General features: G+C 38.6%; 1 protein-coding gene across 1 annotated transcript in view; it reads right to left on the bottom strand.

The window, feature by feature from the left end:
- The window catches only part of KCNH4 (potassium voltage-gated channel subfamily H member 4), a 58,444-nt gene extending 38,594 nt beyond the window's left edge, over positions 1-19,850 (bottom strand). Inside the window, exons 1-4 of the mRNA XM_032237602.1 lie at positions 19,775-19,850; positions 7,820-8,053; positions 4,531-4,662; positions 3,537-3,664 (exon numbers count right to left, since the gene is read on the bottom strand). Coding sequence (XP_032093493.1) covers positions 3,537-3,664; positions 4,531-4,662; positions 7,820-8,053; positions 19,775-19,850 — 570 coding nt within the window. The remainder of the gene's footprint in view (positions 1-3,536; positions 3,665-4,530; positions 4,663-7,819; positions 8,054-19,774) is intronic.
- Positions 19,851-20,303: the final 453 nt, after the last annotated feature.

Genomic DNA, 20,303 nt, shown 5'->3' with positions numbered 1-20,303 from the left:
TTTATAGAAATGGCTAGTTTATATTATTATGGAAAAACAAAACGTTGTGATTTGATGCTTCAATGAGTCAATATTTCTTCTTTTCTTTTTCCCGTTTCTTCTCACTCTCCCCCTCCTACTGTGTCTTCCTATTTACTTTTGTATTTTATCTTATAAGCTAATAAAAATGTTAAACTGGAAAACTTTACATTTTGCATTATTAATTGGTAAACAATAGATGTACAATCTGATACATTCATGCCAAGTTTTCTAACTTTGGTATTGGTTACACAAAACAGAAATGGGTCCATCATCCTTGGTTCATTTAGGCGGGACATGTCAAGACTTATAATGCCAATACTTAAGGACACACACACACACACACACGCACACACACACACACATCTTGCTAAATCATCTGTGACCTCTTGTTGCTCAAGCAGTTACATGACAGCTCATTGGATCAGAGGAAAAAGGTTTCAGGACAGATGGAATCCAACTTATCTGGTCTACTATCTCCCTTCACTTCCACAGAAAAGACTCAAGACTTTAGTCCTGAATTAACTATTTAGCAAAATAACCATATGCTTAGGGCATCAAAGGAAGGGGACATCACATAGTTTTTCCTCCTGGCTACTATTTTATCTATAAGAGTGCTTTGTGACGCCTTTCATGCTGGTTAGTAAGACCTTGAGAATGAAACCTCCCAAACCAAGCTATTCCGATAAACAGGTGCTCTTTATAAGCAACATTGCAGAAGATGTTTAAAAAGTGTTAAGAATACACTGCACTCTATTGTCTTGTTTCAAAAATAAGACATTCAAAGCAGTTGATTTAGACATCCCAATTAAAAATAATGACTGAGAATCCACATCAAAGCAGATCTGTTTAACTTTCTGTGCAATCAACCGAAAAAGTTACATTTAATTCTAAAGGGAACTGAAAAAGGAATTAAGATCCAGCTCCTGAATTTAAGCACTGTTGTCAACGAATCTGATTTTTTCTTAAGACTTGGAATATTAATACTAATATAAATACATAAGATTCCTTAACAATAGCCTAACATGCCAATTTCCTCTATTATTCAAGGAACTCACAGGTGAATGGTCCAGAATGTTTAGAACATAGTTCCTTTTTTAAATTGAAGGAGCCATTTATAGAAAATGAAATATATTTGCCCATACCTTGCTAGAAAGAGATGGGTGAGTATCTGCTATAAAGAAATAAAAGACTAGAAAGAGGTTGATAATTACAAGTAACATTTTACTCTGAAAATCTAAACCTTCTAAGTATATCTAGCTGCTTCCTCTCTAGGATATTTGGTGGAGGCAGTATATTTCTTACACAACGAGAGTATGTTATCTGTCTCTTCATTGTTCAGCTTGTATATATGTAAATAAAGTCAAACATTATAAAGTGTCTTAAGGCACCAGAGAACTCCCTTCTTACAAAACAAACTAAGGAAATGATAACCTGAGAGCATTCTGGAAAATTTAAATATTTCAAACTGCATATGTAATATTTTTCTCTCTTACACATTTTGTCCCTTCCATCTGTTTCTCTTACTTTCTCAGTCTCTTGTGATAAATATTTAAAAAGGAAAAAAAATGTAGCTGGCTATATGAGTTTGAAATATTATAATTGCAGGTTATTTTACGGGCTATTCATCAAGATCTGGTTACTGGCCATCACTCATCTATGATGAGAAGGAAAACAAGGATGGGGAAAAAGGAAGGAAGGCATGAAAACCAAGAGGTTACTTTAATAATAATAATAATAATAATAATAATAATAATAATAATAATAATAATATCTGGCTACTTTGTTTTTGTATAGCTACCAATCATCTCACATTACAGCAAGCATCTAAACATGCCACATTTATGAAAAGCAGAAGGAAACAGGATGTTGTTCTCCTACTTTTTCTACTGCCACTATAATACTTTGGGGGCCACTTTCTTTGTAAAAATTCTTTTCCAAAACTCTTCAGTATGTGCACACATGTGCATATGCCCTCACTGTGGATGAGGATCAGGAGCAAAGGTTAGCCACCATTATCAGCTTAGTATAAGTAAATACAGATTTTCTCATGGCAGAGAAGGGAGTTACCCAGCTTGTAGCTGGAATAGATAGCCGGCCTGCACAGCTGCTTAGGCAGTTCTTCAACTAACTCTCCTCCCTCCCCAACATCCAACCACTTCCCTCAAATAGATCAAAGCCTTTTAATCTGCCCTGGTCTTAGATCAGGAGAGAGCAGCTGTCAAGGCCCTCTGAGTAGGAAATGAGAAAAGCAAAAATCTGGGTTGTTAGGTGCACAGGATGGTTTTCTAACAGCTATCAGAATCTATCCCATAACATCCAGATGTATCTGGCTGCACTTCAATTGCATTGCCAGACAGCATTTATCTGTATGCAGTTTAGGACAAGACCTCCGTTCTACAAAACAAGCTCCACTGAAAACAAGAAAGAAGAGCTGTAGAAAGGAAGCTGAAAATGTTGACTTTGCAATTTGCAGAAGACTCTGGAACAAATAGTGCTGAACTCATGCTATTTTATTTCATCTCAATGTAACATGGAATATATGGTATGGGGTACAACTATACCAAAATATCACTTATTCTTCTCTTTCAGCCTGCACACACATACAAACACAGACAACTGCAACTGAAATCGCAGGTGATTTAACTTAGGGGTGTTATGGGAGTTATAATATAGCATATCTATAGGATGTGTGGCTTGAGAAGACTACACCAGTCCATCACTTCTATACAACATGTGATCCTAGTTGGCTAGGAAAATCCATCTTGCTTTGGTGCCATGAAATGACTTTTCAGCACTGCCTTTTAAGGGGAACCCCTGTGAAGTTCCCTTTAATACTGACAAAGATTGTTTCCCTTCAAAATGAATTGCTTTACCTGTACCGGTTGCAACTAAAAGGTGAGCTTTAGCAGAAGTTAAAGCACTTTTTAAAAGTGAGTCAAACTGCTATTAACCACACACAGGCCTTGCGGTTACCCTAATTTATATCTCCCAATTCATATCTATTTGGGGGATTGAGTTTTTGCTCAGAGATCGTATGGGAATGGCCCTACATTAAAAGCTGTTAAGCCTTAAAAGAGAATTGCTCTCCCCATCAAAATATCCTCTGTGTCAGATGATCTATAGTGCTAACATATAATAGAGACTGCAAGCTATACTCTCATGGGCATCAAAATCTGCAAGATGGCAAGGGCTATGTTGTGATCAAAGTCCTGCCCCTTTGTACATTCAGAGCATTCAGAAAAGTGGTGGGGTTTGGGTTGCAATGCCAAACATGCCTTATTGCAGATTTTTGATACTCATTGCTCCATAGACACTGCACTATCCTAGAATTTCCTAGTGTCATTGGGCACTAAACAGATGAACCACAAAGTCCACAAAAAGAGATGATTTTTGAATGTGCTAATGGAAAAACTATATGACTATCATCATGGTTAGTTGAAAAAGCTTGGACCAAGGAAGCCCTAACTTTTCCCTTGCCCAAAAATGAGGGGTAAGAAAGTAGGTGATAACTTTACACTGTTTATCTTCATCTCTGTCCTTTCCTTCTTGTTGAACTGCCTGGTGAGATGGTTCAAAGCAGTTCGCCCTTGTTTCCTGGCCACCCACAAATGAGAGCTCCTTGTCTTCTTGCATTGAGGCTTTTCTGGAAAAAAAGAGAGTAAGACTAGAATCATGGTACCAATTATCAAACAGGAAGAGCATAACCATTCTAACTTGCTTCCTTTTTCAATTAGAGGTACCATTGATCTTACTACCTCATTCTGAAATGCTGATTTCCGAACTTTATCTCTCTGTCTTGTATCTCCTGGCCAGCTCTTCCTATCACTGAGAATTTCCATCAATAAATTTGAGAAGGAACATTAATTTTATGTATTACATACATGTTACATATGAGCTAATTACTATGTTTTTCCTAGTGGAATTCTAAATGCAAAAATAAAATAAATGTGACAGCTGTATGTATGTCTATTAAACACAATGTACTATTGAAAATAGGTATCTTCCTTGAAACTATTTTGGTTAATGCACTCTTGTTGTTAAGGGCCTGTATGCTGATTACTGATGGCTTTACATCTTCCTCTGATATAGGGACTTCTTTGATTTAATCTAATCAAACATTTCCTTGGCTGGCATATTCTAATGGAGTTTCAGTTTTAAAAAAACCAGTTAACCTAGCCTTCCAAATTGTTCTTCTGATTAGCCAATCAAAAATATAGTTTGAATCTAGAATTTTCACTATTGCTTTCACTGGTGAGATGCACATAGTTCAGAACACTTAAGAATTACAGTCTTTGAGAACATTTTTAGAAATGTGTATTTTAATGAAGCACTTGACAGCAGTTTCATGCCTTTTTCTTTAGCTGCAAAATAACAGGGAAATCAAATTAAAGGATTTACTAGCAAAGGTTTGCAAAGGTTACATGAACTGAAAAAAGGCTGATTATTTCATTGCATATTAATTCAGTCCCCTCTCCTTAAGATTGTTGTTTTGTCTCCAAACATCCTTACCTTCCTTTTTTTCATTGAGATGATTCTTCCCACGATTCTTGCTAATATCTTTGAAGGAGAAGAGGAAAAGGACCACTTCACTTTTCTCATTCTTGATAGGGACAATGTCCAGCAGGCACCAAAAGGCTGTTCCTAAACCAAAGAGGGAAAGGAAAAAAAACTTATCTCACACAAGGTCTTTAAGGGTTTTGTACAGTCCACCAACTCTGACAGGATGGGCTGCTCCACGTCTCCTCTGACCAATTGTATCATCTTGCAGGGTTGAGGAAGCATGCCTTCTCTGTTACGGTGCCTGCCCTATAGAACAGGAATTCTCCCTCAATTCAGAAACCTGAATCCTCTTTGACTTCCAGGAAGCAATTAAGATTTGACTGTTGCTTCAGGCAGTAAAGCCAGGAGGTTAAGGGAATCCAATACAAATTTGTTTGTGAAATTGCACTACAGTAATAGGACCTTAACTTTTCTTCCACATGCTGGGTTGTTTCTAATTTGTTTTTGTTTTGTGAACTTATATGATGATATGAATGCCCATCTTATATACTAAAGATTGCTTTGAATTGGGATCATTCAGAGCTATCTTTCGTATATAAGATGGGCATCCGTATTCATATATTTTTCCAAAATTAAAAAAAATATTGTAGTTGCAACTTGATCTTATTTCAAACACTGGAAAGTTAATCCAATAGATAAACAGACATAACAACAACGATAATGATAAATCATTTTCATTTTATTCCTGTATTAGGACAATGGTCATGTCTTTTTAAAACATCTATATGTATGTCATTTTTATTAATGATTTTTTAAAAGGAAGGTTAAAACATAGGTGCATGAGAAGAGCTGGTGGTAGAGGTATATAGAGGTATATGGCTCAGTTATTTACAATTATTAAAAAGAGTTAAAGTAGATGAAAGAATTCATAGACTTGAACACTGTAAGACTGTTTGAAATAGAATAGTGTAAATATGATGAATATGTAATTGCTAAAATTTGAAACAGAAGAACAAGTGGAAGAATATATAATAAAGTGGGCTACAATGTTTGGTTATAATATACAAATACACTGTGTTATCTTAAAGAAAGCTTACATAAAATGATGTACCACTGGTGACAGTGAAATTGTCTAGAATGTATAAAAGCATTTCAAATTTATGTTGGAAATGTGTTGGAAAAGAAGAGACATTTTTCATGTTTGATAGACAAAAAAGCTAGAAAATTTTGGATTGAGAGGATTTTATACAATTGAAACCAGAGGTTTTCCTTTTGGGATTGATAGAAAAATCGTAAATTTTGGAAAAAAAGTCAAAGAATTTTGCTGTTGTACATGATAACTGCAGCTTGATTATTTTATGCACAAAGATAAAAAGATTCAACTTTAAGCACAATGGAAGATTTGGTTGGTAAAGATGATGGAACTTGCTGGTTAAATTGACTTCTTTGAACAGAGAAAAGACAATACTATATGTTTATTGCTAATTGGAAAAAGTTTAACCTATTGCATAAAATGTTATTGCTAACATTTTGGATAAAAATGAACTTATAATTTATGGCATTGATAATTAGTCAGAATGAATTATAGAAAAAGAGATATATGTTGTCGAAGAGAATAAATTTATAATTCTACTTACAACTGCTGAAAATTGGAAACTATTTCTCTGATTCTTTTTTCTTTCTTTTTTCTATTTTTCTATTTTCCTTTGTTGGATTTTTAGCTTTATTTTTTCCTTTTCTTTACTTTGTATTAGTGTGTGTGTGAGGGGGGGAGTTTTAGGTGTCTGGAAACTTGTAGCTACTTAGAAATCTAGTGAGAATCAACCTTTCAGCTGTCTTTTTTATAGGCATTTGATGACCTCATAAAATATAGATTACAAAAGAATGGCTGCCAATAAAACTGAATCTCTGTCTGCCTTTCCAGATGTTTTTTGGACTGTAATTCCTTTTAAACCCAGCCAACACTTTACTGACATGGATGGATTATGGAAGCTGTAGTTAAAACATCTGGAGGGGGGCATCCTGCTGATCTTGCATATATCCTTCAACTCCAAATATAGTACAGAGGTGAAATAATCATTGCTTTTGGCACCAGGATGGATTAAGAACAGCCACACGGAGAATTCATTTCAGAGGTTTGCAAAGCTCAAGCTGCTTAGTGGCTTTGTCATTTAAGAAGCCACAAAACCCATCATCTCAAATTGCCTCTAAAAAATATGGGCATCCTGAGTTTACATTGGAACACTGTTTTGGCATTCCACTGGTAATACTTTGCTTCCTACAGTTGTGGGGAAAACCAATTAATTGTGCATCCTGCATTGCCCTATTATACTCCAGGACACTGTGTATTCTTCAATTTAAATAATCCACTTATAGAGCATCTCTCCAATTCTGTCATCTAAAAGGATTTAGGTTCTACAGAAGCCTCCCAATACCAGTAGAGAGGAGCTTCATCACCAGGGATTTGTCTTCTGGCTTGCATTCCCAGACTCACACATGGAAGCTCCCATCAGCATTAGTCAGGGAGTTGCCCTTTAATGGGATTTTCCAGAAATGGTTATGGTTATGGAGCTCCTGAAAGCAAATCTACTTTAGGCTTATGATCTAATGCAGCTTTGGTGGGAAGGGGAGGGAATTAAATTCAGAAATCCACCCCTCCCAAAAAAAGGAAGACAAAAAAAAATATCTGGAAACCTTATCTCTACCTCAAATTTTGGCAGTCTATGTTCTGCTTTGGATGCACTGTAGTTTCCTTGACAAGCCATCTTTTATGGCAAGCCATCTTTAAATTGCTCTGCCCTTCAATGTTTACAAACCATTTCCCTATCCATCCTCCTTCCCATTCAATAGTTCTACAATTATATTGTTGTTGTTGTTCTTTGTACAGATGTTCAGACTGGATTTGTTGTTGTTCTTATTGTTGTTCTTGTTGTTATATTAATATTTCTGGCAAGTTACCAGCAAAAACAGTATATGGACTGTAAGGCAGACTTACGGACTAAAAACTTTCCCTTTAAAATATGAAGGCTAATATTTTGAGGATCCTGACTTAGGTAACCATTAACTGTTTCTGCAGTTGCAAAATTTATACAGAACAATGTACTGGGTTCTTATTTTACATATAGGACATAAGGAATTCTGCATCCTTGCAATTCATGGCAAATGTGTAGGATTTATCAGATAAAAAACTTTGACCTGATGTCCTCAAGTTCCATCCTGAAACCTACTGTTGTCATATCCTCTGGAGTCACATTGTGAAAGACAGGAGAGCTACCCGAAAGGGCTTTCCAAAACTCACCACTCTTCTTGTAGAAGCAGACTTCTGTCTGGTATTCCTGCTTTCCTTCCAACACTTTTTCAATGCGTTGCAGAACTGCTTCATTGGTCTCACTGCCACAGAGGAAGCGGCAGCTGCAGTTTTTCTGCATGACTTCTGTTCGGGCAAAACCAGTGAGGTCACAGAATCCATCGGAGCAATACACAATGGGGAAGCCACGGTGTACTTGCGCGTTGGCCAGAAGGAAGTTGCTATCTGTGGAAGATATAGAAGAAACAACTTGGCCCTAAATTAATACCGATAAGTCAACTTGCAAATAGTTGAAAGATCAAGTGTTAGTAGGGATTTCGATTCTAAATTGTTTCATGGAATGCTTTCTTCCAATGGAAAGAAACCTAAGGAACACCATTGCCCAACCCCACTGCCATCTGTTGGCTAGAAAAAGACTTCACATTTCATCATAAATATGTCATTTTTGATGCTATTATTTCAAAAGCTACAAAATTTGTGTGACGAGAGAAGATGAAAGACATATATGTGTGCCATGTTCACTGAACCAAATGACTTACGGTACTCCTTCCAGAGCTGGTGTTCTCCAGATGCAGTCAACTTTCTTAATGCTTACCCTGGAGGTCACAATATTGGAAAAGGCTATCTTAAGAACTGCTTCCAACCAGATATTTCATTAAAGTATGTAAAGAAGAAAAATATCTCTGAGCGCAAATTAATGAACTTTGCCAAAGGTTTTCATGGGAAAGAGGCACAGAAATCAAGAGGGTGACCACTAAAGCTTTATCCCTTTTAAAAAAATAAGCATCACATATATAAAAAAATGTGGGGGCAAGGCTTCAGTTGTGTTGGAGTAGGATTGTGACTTTTTGTCCTCCTGCAGATGACCTTGATATTTTTAATTGTGCCCTACCTTGACAAGCATATAATTAAAGAACCCTTTTCCCCCCAACACACAAGGTCAGGTTCTCATCCCACCTTCGTTCTTCTAAAAAGATGCAGAGCTCCGTTCCCCCTAGATAATACAATGAGAACACAGTCCAAATAATATTTGCCAAGTATTGAAACTCACTGCAATTCTATATCAGAAACCTACATGAATAATGTGGCAACATCTTCCCACATTTCATTAGAGAAACTTTTTCAACATTCTGCGTTCTGCATTTTTAAGGCCAGAATGAAGGATAAAGTCTCAGCTGCTATTTCTTTCTTTCTCACAGAATTAGAATTCAGGTTCCTGTTTTTGTGGTGTCACCTGCTTAGTGGCACTCCCAGCCTAGAGAATCTCCTCTGTGCTTGCTGGTCTCTAGAGAGCTTTTGAAAGCTGACTAAATCTCTTTTGTTTACATTGGACATTTTGTCTCTCTGCTACTTGATGATGTTAAGGCTCTGCACTAATACACAGAACATTGCCTATGTCAGGCATAGCTGTTGTATGAAAAATGGCACTATAATCAGTGATGGACAGATGATATTTCCTAAAAGTCACACTTTAACAAGACATTGTGGAAATTAACAAGGTTGCTATTCCAAGATGTTTAGAATGTAGGAGCCTGTAGGAGCCATAGTATAGAAATTAGCTCTGACAAAGTACTTCAGAATATATAAAGATTATACACTGTATGCCTTTACAGAAAAACCTCTCTTGGCATATAGAGATGCGGTCATGTCTAGCACATTTTGTTATTTTGCCTGTCAAACTAGAGTCCATCAGTTCAGGGCTTCTGATCTTGACAGCCTTCCTTAACAAAGAAAGGAACCACGGGGAAAGATTGTCGAGAGTTTGGGTGTGTGATGTCACCAGAACAGAGACAACACCCAGTGCAATTTCTCTCCAAGGGAAAGCTTTAACTTATTGCAAAGGCCACTGGCCTTGATAGAAACTGGTGTTATTACTCTTGTACATTTCAGCTTGCATGCTATAATATGCTTTGATAGTTTAACAGACATGTTTCTCTACCAAAGTGAAACAGGGCACTGTTTAATGATATTAATGGCAGCCCAGTGGCATGGAGATAGATAATCAAATATGGAATCTATCTATAACTATGACAATTCTCTCCTTCTGGGGAAATAGCAATTTCAGAAGGGATCATCATTCTCTGGGATCCTCATAAAAGACTGTTTCTTATTTTCAGGGTGACTTCCTATCTACACCCAGGAAATGTGCTTACACACACACAAACACACACACACACACACACACACACACACAGCTCAAAGGATACATCCTCCCAGGCCTGCCCTGATGTAAGTGTCTTTGAATGTCATGGCTAACTGTACAGTTTGCTTCTGAAAAATTTAGGGATTGCTAGGATCACATACTGGAACTTGTCCCTTCTGGCCATAAGAGGAGATGCACCCACACTTGATCCCTGTCAGGCACTTGAAGAAAAATTGGGATAATAAATGAATTGGTTTGCATGTGGATATATGCATCCAAAGTCAAGGGGAAGATTTGTGCGTGAGGCTTTCCTGTCTTTTTTCTCTCTCCTATCCCTATCCCATCCTACTTTCAAACACAATGCTGAGATGCAGGTTGAATGTTCAAACATTCAAGCAAACCCTTGAAAGTCAGCACATATACTGTACTTATTTAGGGAAACGTGTGTGTCTCAGCAGATTTGTATTATTTAAAAAATGCTATGCAGTCACAGTAAGTTACAATGCAAAGAAAGAGTCACATTCATGGAGGACTAAAGAAAAAAAAGTCATGGTGCATGTTGGCAACAGTTATCTAATTTTTTATGCCCCTGGTAAGAGCATTGCAACCTTGTTGGAATCATGCTGTAGTGGTGTTAAATTGTGTTAGGTTCCGGAATTCATGGTGTTATTGGGAGAAGGGCCTTCCTAAGATGAAACTGGGTGTGGTTTTTTTATTTCAAAAATTAGTAAACCAGCCCACTACATTTATAACCCTACCTGCTCATTCTACTGATTAGGGCCCAAAGCCCTATCTTGATTATCAGTACATTGAAAGCTTCATTAATAAATTGTAGAAGTCAATGTGATTAACTCTCCCCTGGATTATGTGTAAAACTCTCTTGCACTATGGATAAAAATGCAATTGCTTCTAGGTTTGCCAAATTCAAAATATCAAGAAACCTCAGAAGTGGGAATGGAAAGCTGATGACTTTTTTTAATATTTTCACCCAGCATGGCCTGCAGGATGGTTGGTGGAAATAAAGTTTTGAATACAGAAATCACTGCAAAAAGTCTTTAAAATACTATTTTAGTATTTAGTATATAGTAATAAATCACAGCTCCAAATTCAGAGGCACATTACATTACTAAAATCTTGTAGATTGACAAAGAGAATGTTTCAGAAGCCAAGAATAGACACATTTCACTCTAATGGTTAGCAATGCCGATATAGAAAGATCTGTTCTACCACCATTATACTAGTCCTACTTTAATTCTAAAGTAAGACCAAAATCCAGCCCTGTATTCTGTCTCCTATGCTAGTCTCATAATTGCGGGCAAGGAACACTCATAAGAAGGCCAGGGTGTATTCCACACACATTTTCAGCCTTTGCACACCCCCATCCCTCCATAATGGATTAGAGATCTATTTGAAATGATGGGCAGAACTGCCCAATTGAGCAGAACTCAGATGTGTGATTTTTTTCTTCTGCATTGGGCAAAAAGGTTTCCCTCCCCATTCTATGCTAACCCAGTTGGATTTTTACTCGAGGTCACTTCAGGTCAGGGCTTGGATTAACTTGGGAGGGGCAAAGTGTATCTGTGTGTCTGTCAAAACATAGTTTGCATCTGTAGCTAAGTCTAGTATTTGGCTTCCATACTGCAGGATTAGGGGGATGCTTAAATGGTTGCGTATTAAAATATGCACTCTCCATGGTCCTGAACACTATGCTTCCATTCTCTCGCTCTTTCGCTCTCTCTCCACACTGAAAGACTGGCTTCCTGTGTAAGTACAAGAACTGCAGCCAATAAGCTCTGCATTCAAGAGAACCCCAATGAACTTTCAGGCTGAATAACTAACTACTGGAGTTCTCCCAGTGGTCTGGGAAATATTATTTGGGAACAATCAAAAATTATTTTACCATGACGAGTCTGTTCAAGTTCTAATTCTTTGTTCAGTTTGCATTTTCAGCTGTAATAATGAAGTAGGATAGCAAATAAGAAACTGTATTCAGCTTCCTCTCAGGGATGAGATATCACTGCCAGCCCTAAAAACAATAATTCCCACACACTAAAATACTGTTTTATGCTTCGGATTTGTAGAATTGGTAATAGACTTGTACGTTGTTAAGGCGCAAGTTTTTCCCTTTATATTTGATAATCTTGTATCAAAGGAAAGCACAGAAAACTTCTTAGAGTTTATCTATTGGTGAATATTGAATGGAAGAATGAGGATGAGAGATAGGATGGATGAATTTATAAGTGAAATATCTTCATTTTAGTTGGCCTTAGGTCTATGCCTCCCTGTTGAGATCCGGACCCTTACTACCCTCCTGGCCTTCCGCAAAGCCACCAAGTCCTGGCTGTTCCAGCAGGCTTGGCGGGGGGGCCTGAGAAGCATTTACCTCCACGGAAATTGTCAATGTTGGTTTTGTTTTTAATATGTTGTCTTTGTCTCGTTTCCCCCCTTTTCCTTGTCTTTTGTGAGCTGCCCGGAGTCCTCCGGGAGTGGGCGGCATACAAGACAAATAAATAAATAAATAAATAAATAAATAAATAGATAGATAGATAGATAGATAGATAGATAGATAGATAGATAGATAGATAAATAAATAAATAAATAAATAAATAAATAAATAAATTTTCTATATAGAACACAGAGACCAATAATGTTTGGCATACAGGGTGTAATGTTTGAGAAAATGAAAAAAAAACTAGATCAACTAACTTGATTAGAGGAAACTTTCTATATGTGTCAAACTTGATTTTGTTGAGGGCCGCGTCAGGGTTGTGTTTGACCTTGGGGGGCTAGGGGGCAGAGGTCCAAAGGCCAGCTTGACAGTCAGGGGCACGAGAGCTCTGCCAGCGAAACCAGGCTCCTGAGCTCCATTTTTGGCTGTGATGGCTTCCTGCGACCCTCTGTCAGTAAAATGAAGCTTGGGAGGGCCAATCATGGCTCTCATGAGCTCCGTTTTTGGCTGCAACAGCATCCTGCAACCCTCTGCAAGTGAAAATGGATCTCAGGAGCTCCGTTTTTGCTGGCAGAGGCACCACAGGCTGCTGTTTCCAGGGTGGCCCTGCAGGCCAGATCTAAACACTCCGTGGGCCAGATCTGGCCCCAGGCCCTTGAGTGTGACATCCCTGGTCTATATCATACTGATATTCATTATTTCATGAAAAGATAGAACTTTAGATATCTGATTTAGCAATAATACATGTGAAAACGGTGACCTCAGCAGGGTAAAAGAAGACAGAATGTCAAAAGCAGCCCTGCAACAGAAACTCTGTCATTGTGTACATGCAGTGTGACATAATATACATGTATAAAAGGAGTGGAGCATGATGAGAGTAGGAAACTTCTGCAGAAGGTTTCTCGATGATCACAAATTCAACACCAGTGTTTCTCAACCTCATTAAGATGTGTGAGCTTCAACCACCAAAATTCCTCAGCCAGGAAAGAATAGTTGGTGAATTCTGGGAATTGAGGTCTGCACTTCTCAAAGTTGCTGAGATTGAGAAATATTATGCAGAACCTAGCCAAGTAATAATTATGCACAAGTGAGATAATCATGTTTGCACACATTTATAGCAATTTCAGTGTTTTAGAACACAATCTTTTCCAAATATATCTGGAAAGACCATGGTTTGAACCAGGAACATTTTGCATGGAAGTAAATACCCTAATGCTGAGTTATTACCCTTTTCAGATAATCTCCCCACTAGAAGACTTGATCTGCTAAGCTTCAGCAATGGCATCAGAGGGCAGAATGGATGATGTTTTGTCGCGAAATGCAAAATCTTTGGTCAAATGCGTGAGCAATAGCTCCCTTCTCCATGCTTATACTTCTATGGTTCTGAAATCTTTCCATTCTGTGTGATGAAGAGCTTTGTGGAATCTGGATGTTTTTGTTTTTTTATTTGTTTTTCCAACTTTGATAACTCAGATCCAGTATTGTATTTATTTACTTTGCATCTCTTTTTAAGATCCCTGTGGTTTTAATGGACAAACTGAGACAGAGGGAGCTTGCCAAAAACAGGAGTCATATGTATTTAGATACCAGCATAACACTTGTTAGGTCATTAGGACACGGCATTTCTGTGATGGGAGATAATCCAACAACAGCCATTCACGTCGGAGGGAATGAAATTTGTGAATTGAAAATCCTAAGCAATTGAGCCTCAGGATGAATGAATTTCACAGACTCTGTGAAACGAATATTAATCTCTCAATATGCAGCAGCCATGCCTGATCCTTGAAAAAGCTTCCCAATTACAGTGCATGTGAAGAGTCGGTTTAAACAATTTAACCATCCCATCATGTTTTGCTTTAACCAAAATGAATAAGTTGGATATAGGAATGAAGAGTCTTATTCTACCTTTACTCTAATTCATTAAACATTAACCTTTTCATAATCTAAACAGAATACAGGATTCCTGGCTTAGTTCCAAAGTTTAGGACTAACCTTATATAACCAAGAAGCTCTCACTGTAGAAGTATGATGGCAAATATTTTATACTTACCAGCATTACTCTTCATTATTGATTTCTGTGTTCCTAACCATGAAAAGATATTTGCTTAGATCGCCGTCTGAGCTTTTAGTCCCATACTTGTCTGACCCCATTTTCAAATGCAAGAGTCATATGAAAATATATAAAGTGAGTATATTTGAGTACATACGCAACTTTTCTTGCACCATAAGGCAAGAAGGCACACAATAACCTTTCAAAGTGCATTTAGGAACTGACCAAGCTATGAGACTCTCTTTGCACTTTAAAAAAAATTAATATTCTGGCTTTTGTTTGGCAACTCAAGACCCCCTCCCCTACCTTTCCATAATAACCAAGTTGAACTGAGACAGAGTCACTGACAATGTCAGCTTACATATTTGCTCTCATTTTCTTATTTGATAGGAATCTGGGTTCCTCTGAATTTCCCTAATTGTGCAGTACATTTTTGACCAAACATCTGTGACCAGTTCTAGGTATGTTACCATGACGTGCATGCTTTTCTACAAAATTTAATTACAATACCTCTTTTTCACCTATTTGCACCAGATTATTGGGGTTTAGTGAAGAACAAAGAGATGGATTATGATAAAATTCAGGATTTGGTGGTAGGAGTGAGGATATCCAGATACCTTTGCTGAGAGAAGCATTTCCAAGTTAGTCTCCATAATAAAATGCTGAATTAGTTTTCATTGATCTTTTTGAAAGCATTTAAATCCTCCCCTCACACCGCAGCCCAATCCACACCATCAGAATCCTCTTAAGTGAAAATCCTCTAACCACAATATGGCATTTTAGTTGTTTCTTTTAAACCATGCATGATTACTACACCTTTCTTTTCTATTCCCATCTTTCTACCTAGGCAAAGCAGGTTGAAAGGAAGGGAGAGAAAAGACACTAAACTACACTTAATTTAAACCGATGTCCAAAACTAGGAATGCATGGGTATAAAATAAGAAAAGAAGACCATTTATAGAGCATGTAAAATTAAGTTTATTTACTACACCCCACACAAATTTATCTAGAATAATGAGGCAGAACTTTCATGTGACGTAATTTCAATCCTTTCATTTTTATACCTATGGTTTATTTTTTTTAAATTTAGCTTAGTTTTAGTGTAAAACCAGTCTTTGATGTCAGGGATTGCCTAATAATTCCTCATGTTGCATGAAATACAGAGAAATACAGACTGTGTTACTGCTAATGAATGTGAATAAAAATTAGCTTTGCATATAGGCGAGGTGCTATTGATTTATACTTCACTTTTCCCCCCTGCAAAGACTCTGTATGTCCTGGATATGTTACTTCTTATACCACTTATGGAATAAGAAGTTTACTTATTTAGTGGAGGTATAATTCTCCGGATCATTTTTAAGGATAGAGTCTTGGTAAATTGTTTCAGTTAATGAAACTTCATATACATTGATCTAACCAAGCCTTTCCATATAAGCATTTTCTTGGGGTTGTGTTCAAGTACAATAAACTAATTGATGTCAATAATTTATCACTTTGGATATATATTTTCAGGAGAAAAGGGGGAAATACAGTTGCTGGACTGCCTGGAAAATAAAATCTAGAAAACATAGTGTGAGAAAAAGAAAAACTGGAAACAATTCAAACAGAGCATGCTGATTCCAGAAGTGCTGTTATGATAAAGGGTTTACTCTAGTTACTAAAGACATCTTAAAGTAGGTCTATTATATCTGGACTACAGAAATCTGGATCACCACTAGATGGTATGCAAGGAATATGATCCAGATTTGTAACCCAAATATGTTGGCCTAAAATAAGGACCAACATATTATTAAGAGATTGAAGGTCTAAATTCTAATGACACTGTTCTAATGAACCATTCTAATAATTGTAGTGTAAACTGTAATCTTCATACTGTGGACAGTAATTTAAAAGTTTAGTTTTCATTTTCAGAAAGATAATCCCTAAACATAAAGATAGAAAATATGGGTAGCCCAAATAATTCACTGGTATTTAAACTTGGATCATCAAAATTATAAAAGAACTTGCCAGCATTGTATAATCTAATCAAGCAAGCATAAATACATTTAAGAGTTCCATTGAGTTTTATAATTCTTATTTTCATTTAGACTAAAAGGAAAAAGAAGTTTAGTGCACTTATCATCATTAAAAATATTTTTCTAAGAAATAATAATGTACTGAATCATGGATTGAAAGACTGAGGCTGACACAGGAAACAGTGTCCGATAGGAATTGCTTGGATGTAATTATGTATAAATAAATACACTGGGGTTTATTGATACTGTAGTGGAAGAGAAAGCAGCTTCATGCCAAGGATCCTTTATAACATGTATCATGTACCATTTCCTACCTTTAATTCACGTACCAAGTATTTGTTAGTGAGGTCCGAGGTTTTGGAATGCATAATCAGCCTTTTAACTACACACAACATTTCTGGGAAGTTCCATTAGTTAATTTTTTCCTGAAAGCTAGAATCATGCAATGGTTAGACAATCTGGAATCAGAAAAAAAGGGTTCAGATTTTCATGGACTGATGTTCTATATGGATGGCAATTCCTGATCAGTAGATTATATGCATCTTTACTTGTCCCACCAAGGACAGGAAAACAGGTGCAAATCATTTTTCTTGAGGGATGGAAGGATTTCATGAACATGTGGTTTCCATTGATAGACCTTGTTTCCCAGTGGTGGGATTCAAATGATTTAACAACCTGTTCCCTACCCTATAATTTCTTCTAACAACCAGTTCATCAAACTGCTCAGAAAGTTAACAACTGGTTCTCCCGAAGTGATGCAAACTGGCTGAATCCCTGCTTGTTTCTCCACTTATCCATTCCTGCCAATATTTGATACTAATATCAAGATGGAAGTACTTGAGAGAATGCCAGTATGGTCTGGTGTTTAAGGCATCAGGCTAGAAAGTAGGAGATCATGAGTTCAAGTCCTGCATTAGCATGAAAGCCAGGAGGGTGACTTTGGATTGGTTACTCTCTCTCTCTCTTATGCCAGTCTGCCTTACTTATAGAGTTGTTAATATGGGGAAACTAGGAGGAGGGAGATGTTTTGGATATGTTTGCCATCTTGAGTTATTTGTAAAAATAATAAACACAGGGTATAAATAAATAAAAAATAAAAGTGAAAGTGAGAAGGAGGGAGGATCTTTCTATCAATCAACTTTTTTTTTAACAAAAAAGCAGAACCCAATCTTTCAATGCTCCATCCATAAACTAGTAAGTCCAGCCCAACTACTTCCTTGTAAATTAAATCTATTGCCCCTTCTGAAATTATATTGTTTGGGGCAGTGTTGGGATTCAGCCTGTTTGCACCACTTCAGGAGAACAGGTTAACTTTCTGAGCACTTTGGTGAATTGGTTGTTGGAAGAAATCATTAGGGCAGAGAACCGATTGCTACATTATTTGAATCCCACCACTGGTTTGGGAGGGGGGAATCTCCTGATGCTTCCACTGAATGGGATCTGCCACATTCTGTTTTGATGGCATTACAGTATTGCAGCCAAGATATCTGGTGGCTTATTGTGGGCTTGGCACTGTCCTTCAAAGAAATCTATGTCTCAAGGCAAAGGCTGATCAGGGCCAGCCTCGTTTGCTCCCACTCAGCAAAAGAAGCAACCAACTTTCCTCTGTGTAGCCTTACCCCAGTAATGTAAATAAGTGAATAAAATGTCCGTCACCATCTGACACATGACATCCCATATCACTATTAAACCAAAATCTAATAATATCTTACTGCATCCTCATTATGCCACTTTCTTTTAGCAGGAATTGTGCAGCAATACTATAGTGTGAAATGTGACAGAGTTTAGATACAGATTTTGATATGCTTAACAACAACTAGAAACTTCAAATCAGAGTCTCTTGAAATTCAAAGAACAAAAAGTTCTTTAGAGTCAAAAATTACAGAATAATAAGTTGAAAAGTTTTTAAAACAAAAGATGTGTGCAAGTTGTGCTCCCTCATTGGCAGATTGCCCTCTTCCCTCTGCAGCTTTGGACTGTGGTTTCACAATCTATGTGCCAGGTGCTTTATCAAAAAGAGGTGAACGGTCCGTCTGTCTGTGCCTCCAACCCGTTATCTCCCCCCCCCACATCCCAAAGAGAAATTACTATCTAACATATTGCAATGACAGAGAAGGAGGGGGAAAGTATTTTTAATTCCATCATTAGTTGATAGATTGATTGCATCATCTACCAGGAAAGAAAAGCTACTTTGCACATACTCAGAGGCACTCTCCTGCACAGATCCACATTTCCTGGGTTTAAAAAGAGTAGGAGTGACCTCAGAGCAACATTTTGGGGCAGAATCCCTCACTCCATCCCAAACTCAATAAGATGACTTATCCCACTTTGGACTGAATATACCAGCTCCCTTTTTACACCGAATTTTGGAAGTTAGCTCAACTGCTTTACTGAAAGACAGATTTGGAGTGATTCCTCATGGGGTGGGGAAAAAAGATTAAAATGTTCCCTCTCCCCTCCCCAAACTAGGGTTGTCTAAAAAAGACTTTTTTTACCATTATTTCGGTCTCCTTTCACATATCTAAACAAGCATAGTTTAAAGAAGAGCGCAGGTAAATAACTCCTAGTGTTCAATGCTTGACTCCTAAAAATGTCAGTCTGAAAAGCCGAAGGAAGGAGTTCATCAGTTCATCTGAACAGCCAAAATTGGGGGCCAGGGAGGAATTTTTCCTACAGCTGCTGAGACATACCCGCCCCCGAAAATATCGACCTTTTCCCGGGATGGGGGAGGGACGGGAGAGAGTGTCTCAGGTTGCCGCTCGGATAAAGACAAAGAGGGTTTATCGGTTCTTTGTTAACTCGGGAGCGGGGAATCGGGCGGGGGGGAAACGGGCGCAGAAAGAGACGGCGCACAAAGCGGGACGGGAGGGCGCGGGAAGAAACGGCACGGGGAGCCGGTCATTGTTCCTGGGCTTGGGCACATACATCGTACATCCCCCCCCATGATCCTAAAAATCTCTTTCCTCTCCGCGCTCAAAGAGACGGGGCGGGGGAACCTTCAGGTGAGGCGGTCTCGCATCCCCACCTGCCTGCCTCCTTCCTTCTCAAGTGGAGTTTTAACTTTCCAACCAAGTGTAAGGATGGCGTGCCGGCGAGAGAAGGGAGAGGAAGCTATCTGGGTGCGGAGGAAAGGACGGGGACGAGAAATCCAAGAGTTTGCCCCGATACCTCCAGTGAACTCCGTGAGGGACCAGGGCGGTGCCGCAGAGCTCTTCTGCCAACCCTCCAAAATACAACCCTGGCCGACGGGCTCTCTTCCCACTGAAGGGGAGATCCAGAGGTCACTTACGTGTCCCGTCGAACCTGTTGGCGATGTTGTCCAAGAAGGTATTCTGTGGGGCTAGCAAGCCTTTCATCACCGGCATCGCGGCGGGGGCACCACCATCGGCGCCCCGCTACCCCCGCGGGGTCCGCTGGCCAGCGGCGAGAGTCCAAATGCAGCCGCGGAGAAGGAGCGCAAGATGGGGCGGGGAGGACGCGCAATGTCCCGACTGAGCTGGCGCGAAGGGAACGGCGAGGCGAAACAGCTGCCTGGGAGCTCACCGCCTCTCTCACTCCCTCCCGGCTGTCATTTCCCTCCCTTCTAATCCCAGCCGTGCAATTAGCGGGCTGGCGCGGACGACAGGGCTGGGGAGGGATCCAGAGGGATCCCGCCCAGATTTCAGCGCCTACTCTACCTCGCGCGGGTTCCTACGAGCGGCATCTCAAGCGCTTAGTTCAGTGCACAGCGTGCAAACAACGTGGAAACACCTTGGCCGGAATGGCCTTGACTCGCAATTATAAAGAGCGGGTATCATTAATCTAGAAGATTTCTTCTT

This window comes from Thamnophis elegans, chromosome Z (genome assembly GCF_009769535.1).
Source record: "Thamnophis elegans isolate rThaEle1 chromosome Z, rThaEle1.pri, whole genome shotgun sequence".
NCBI classification, from domain to species: domain Eukaryota; kingdom Metazoa; phylum Chordata; class Lepidosauria; order Squamata; family Colubridae; genus Thamnophis; species Thamnophis elegans.
This window is presented reverse-complemented; position numbering and strand designations above follow the sequence as displayed.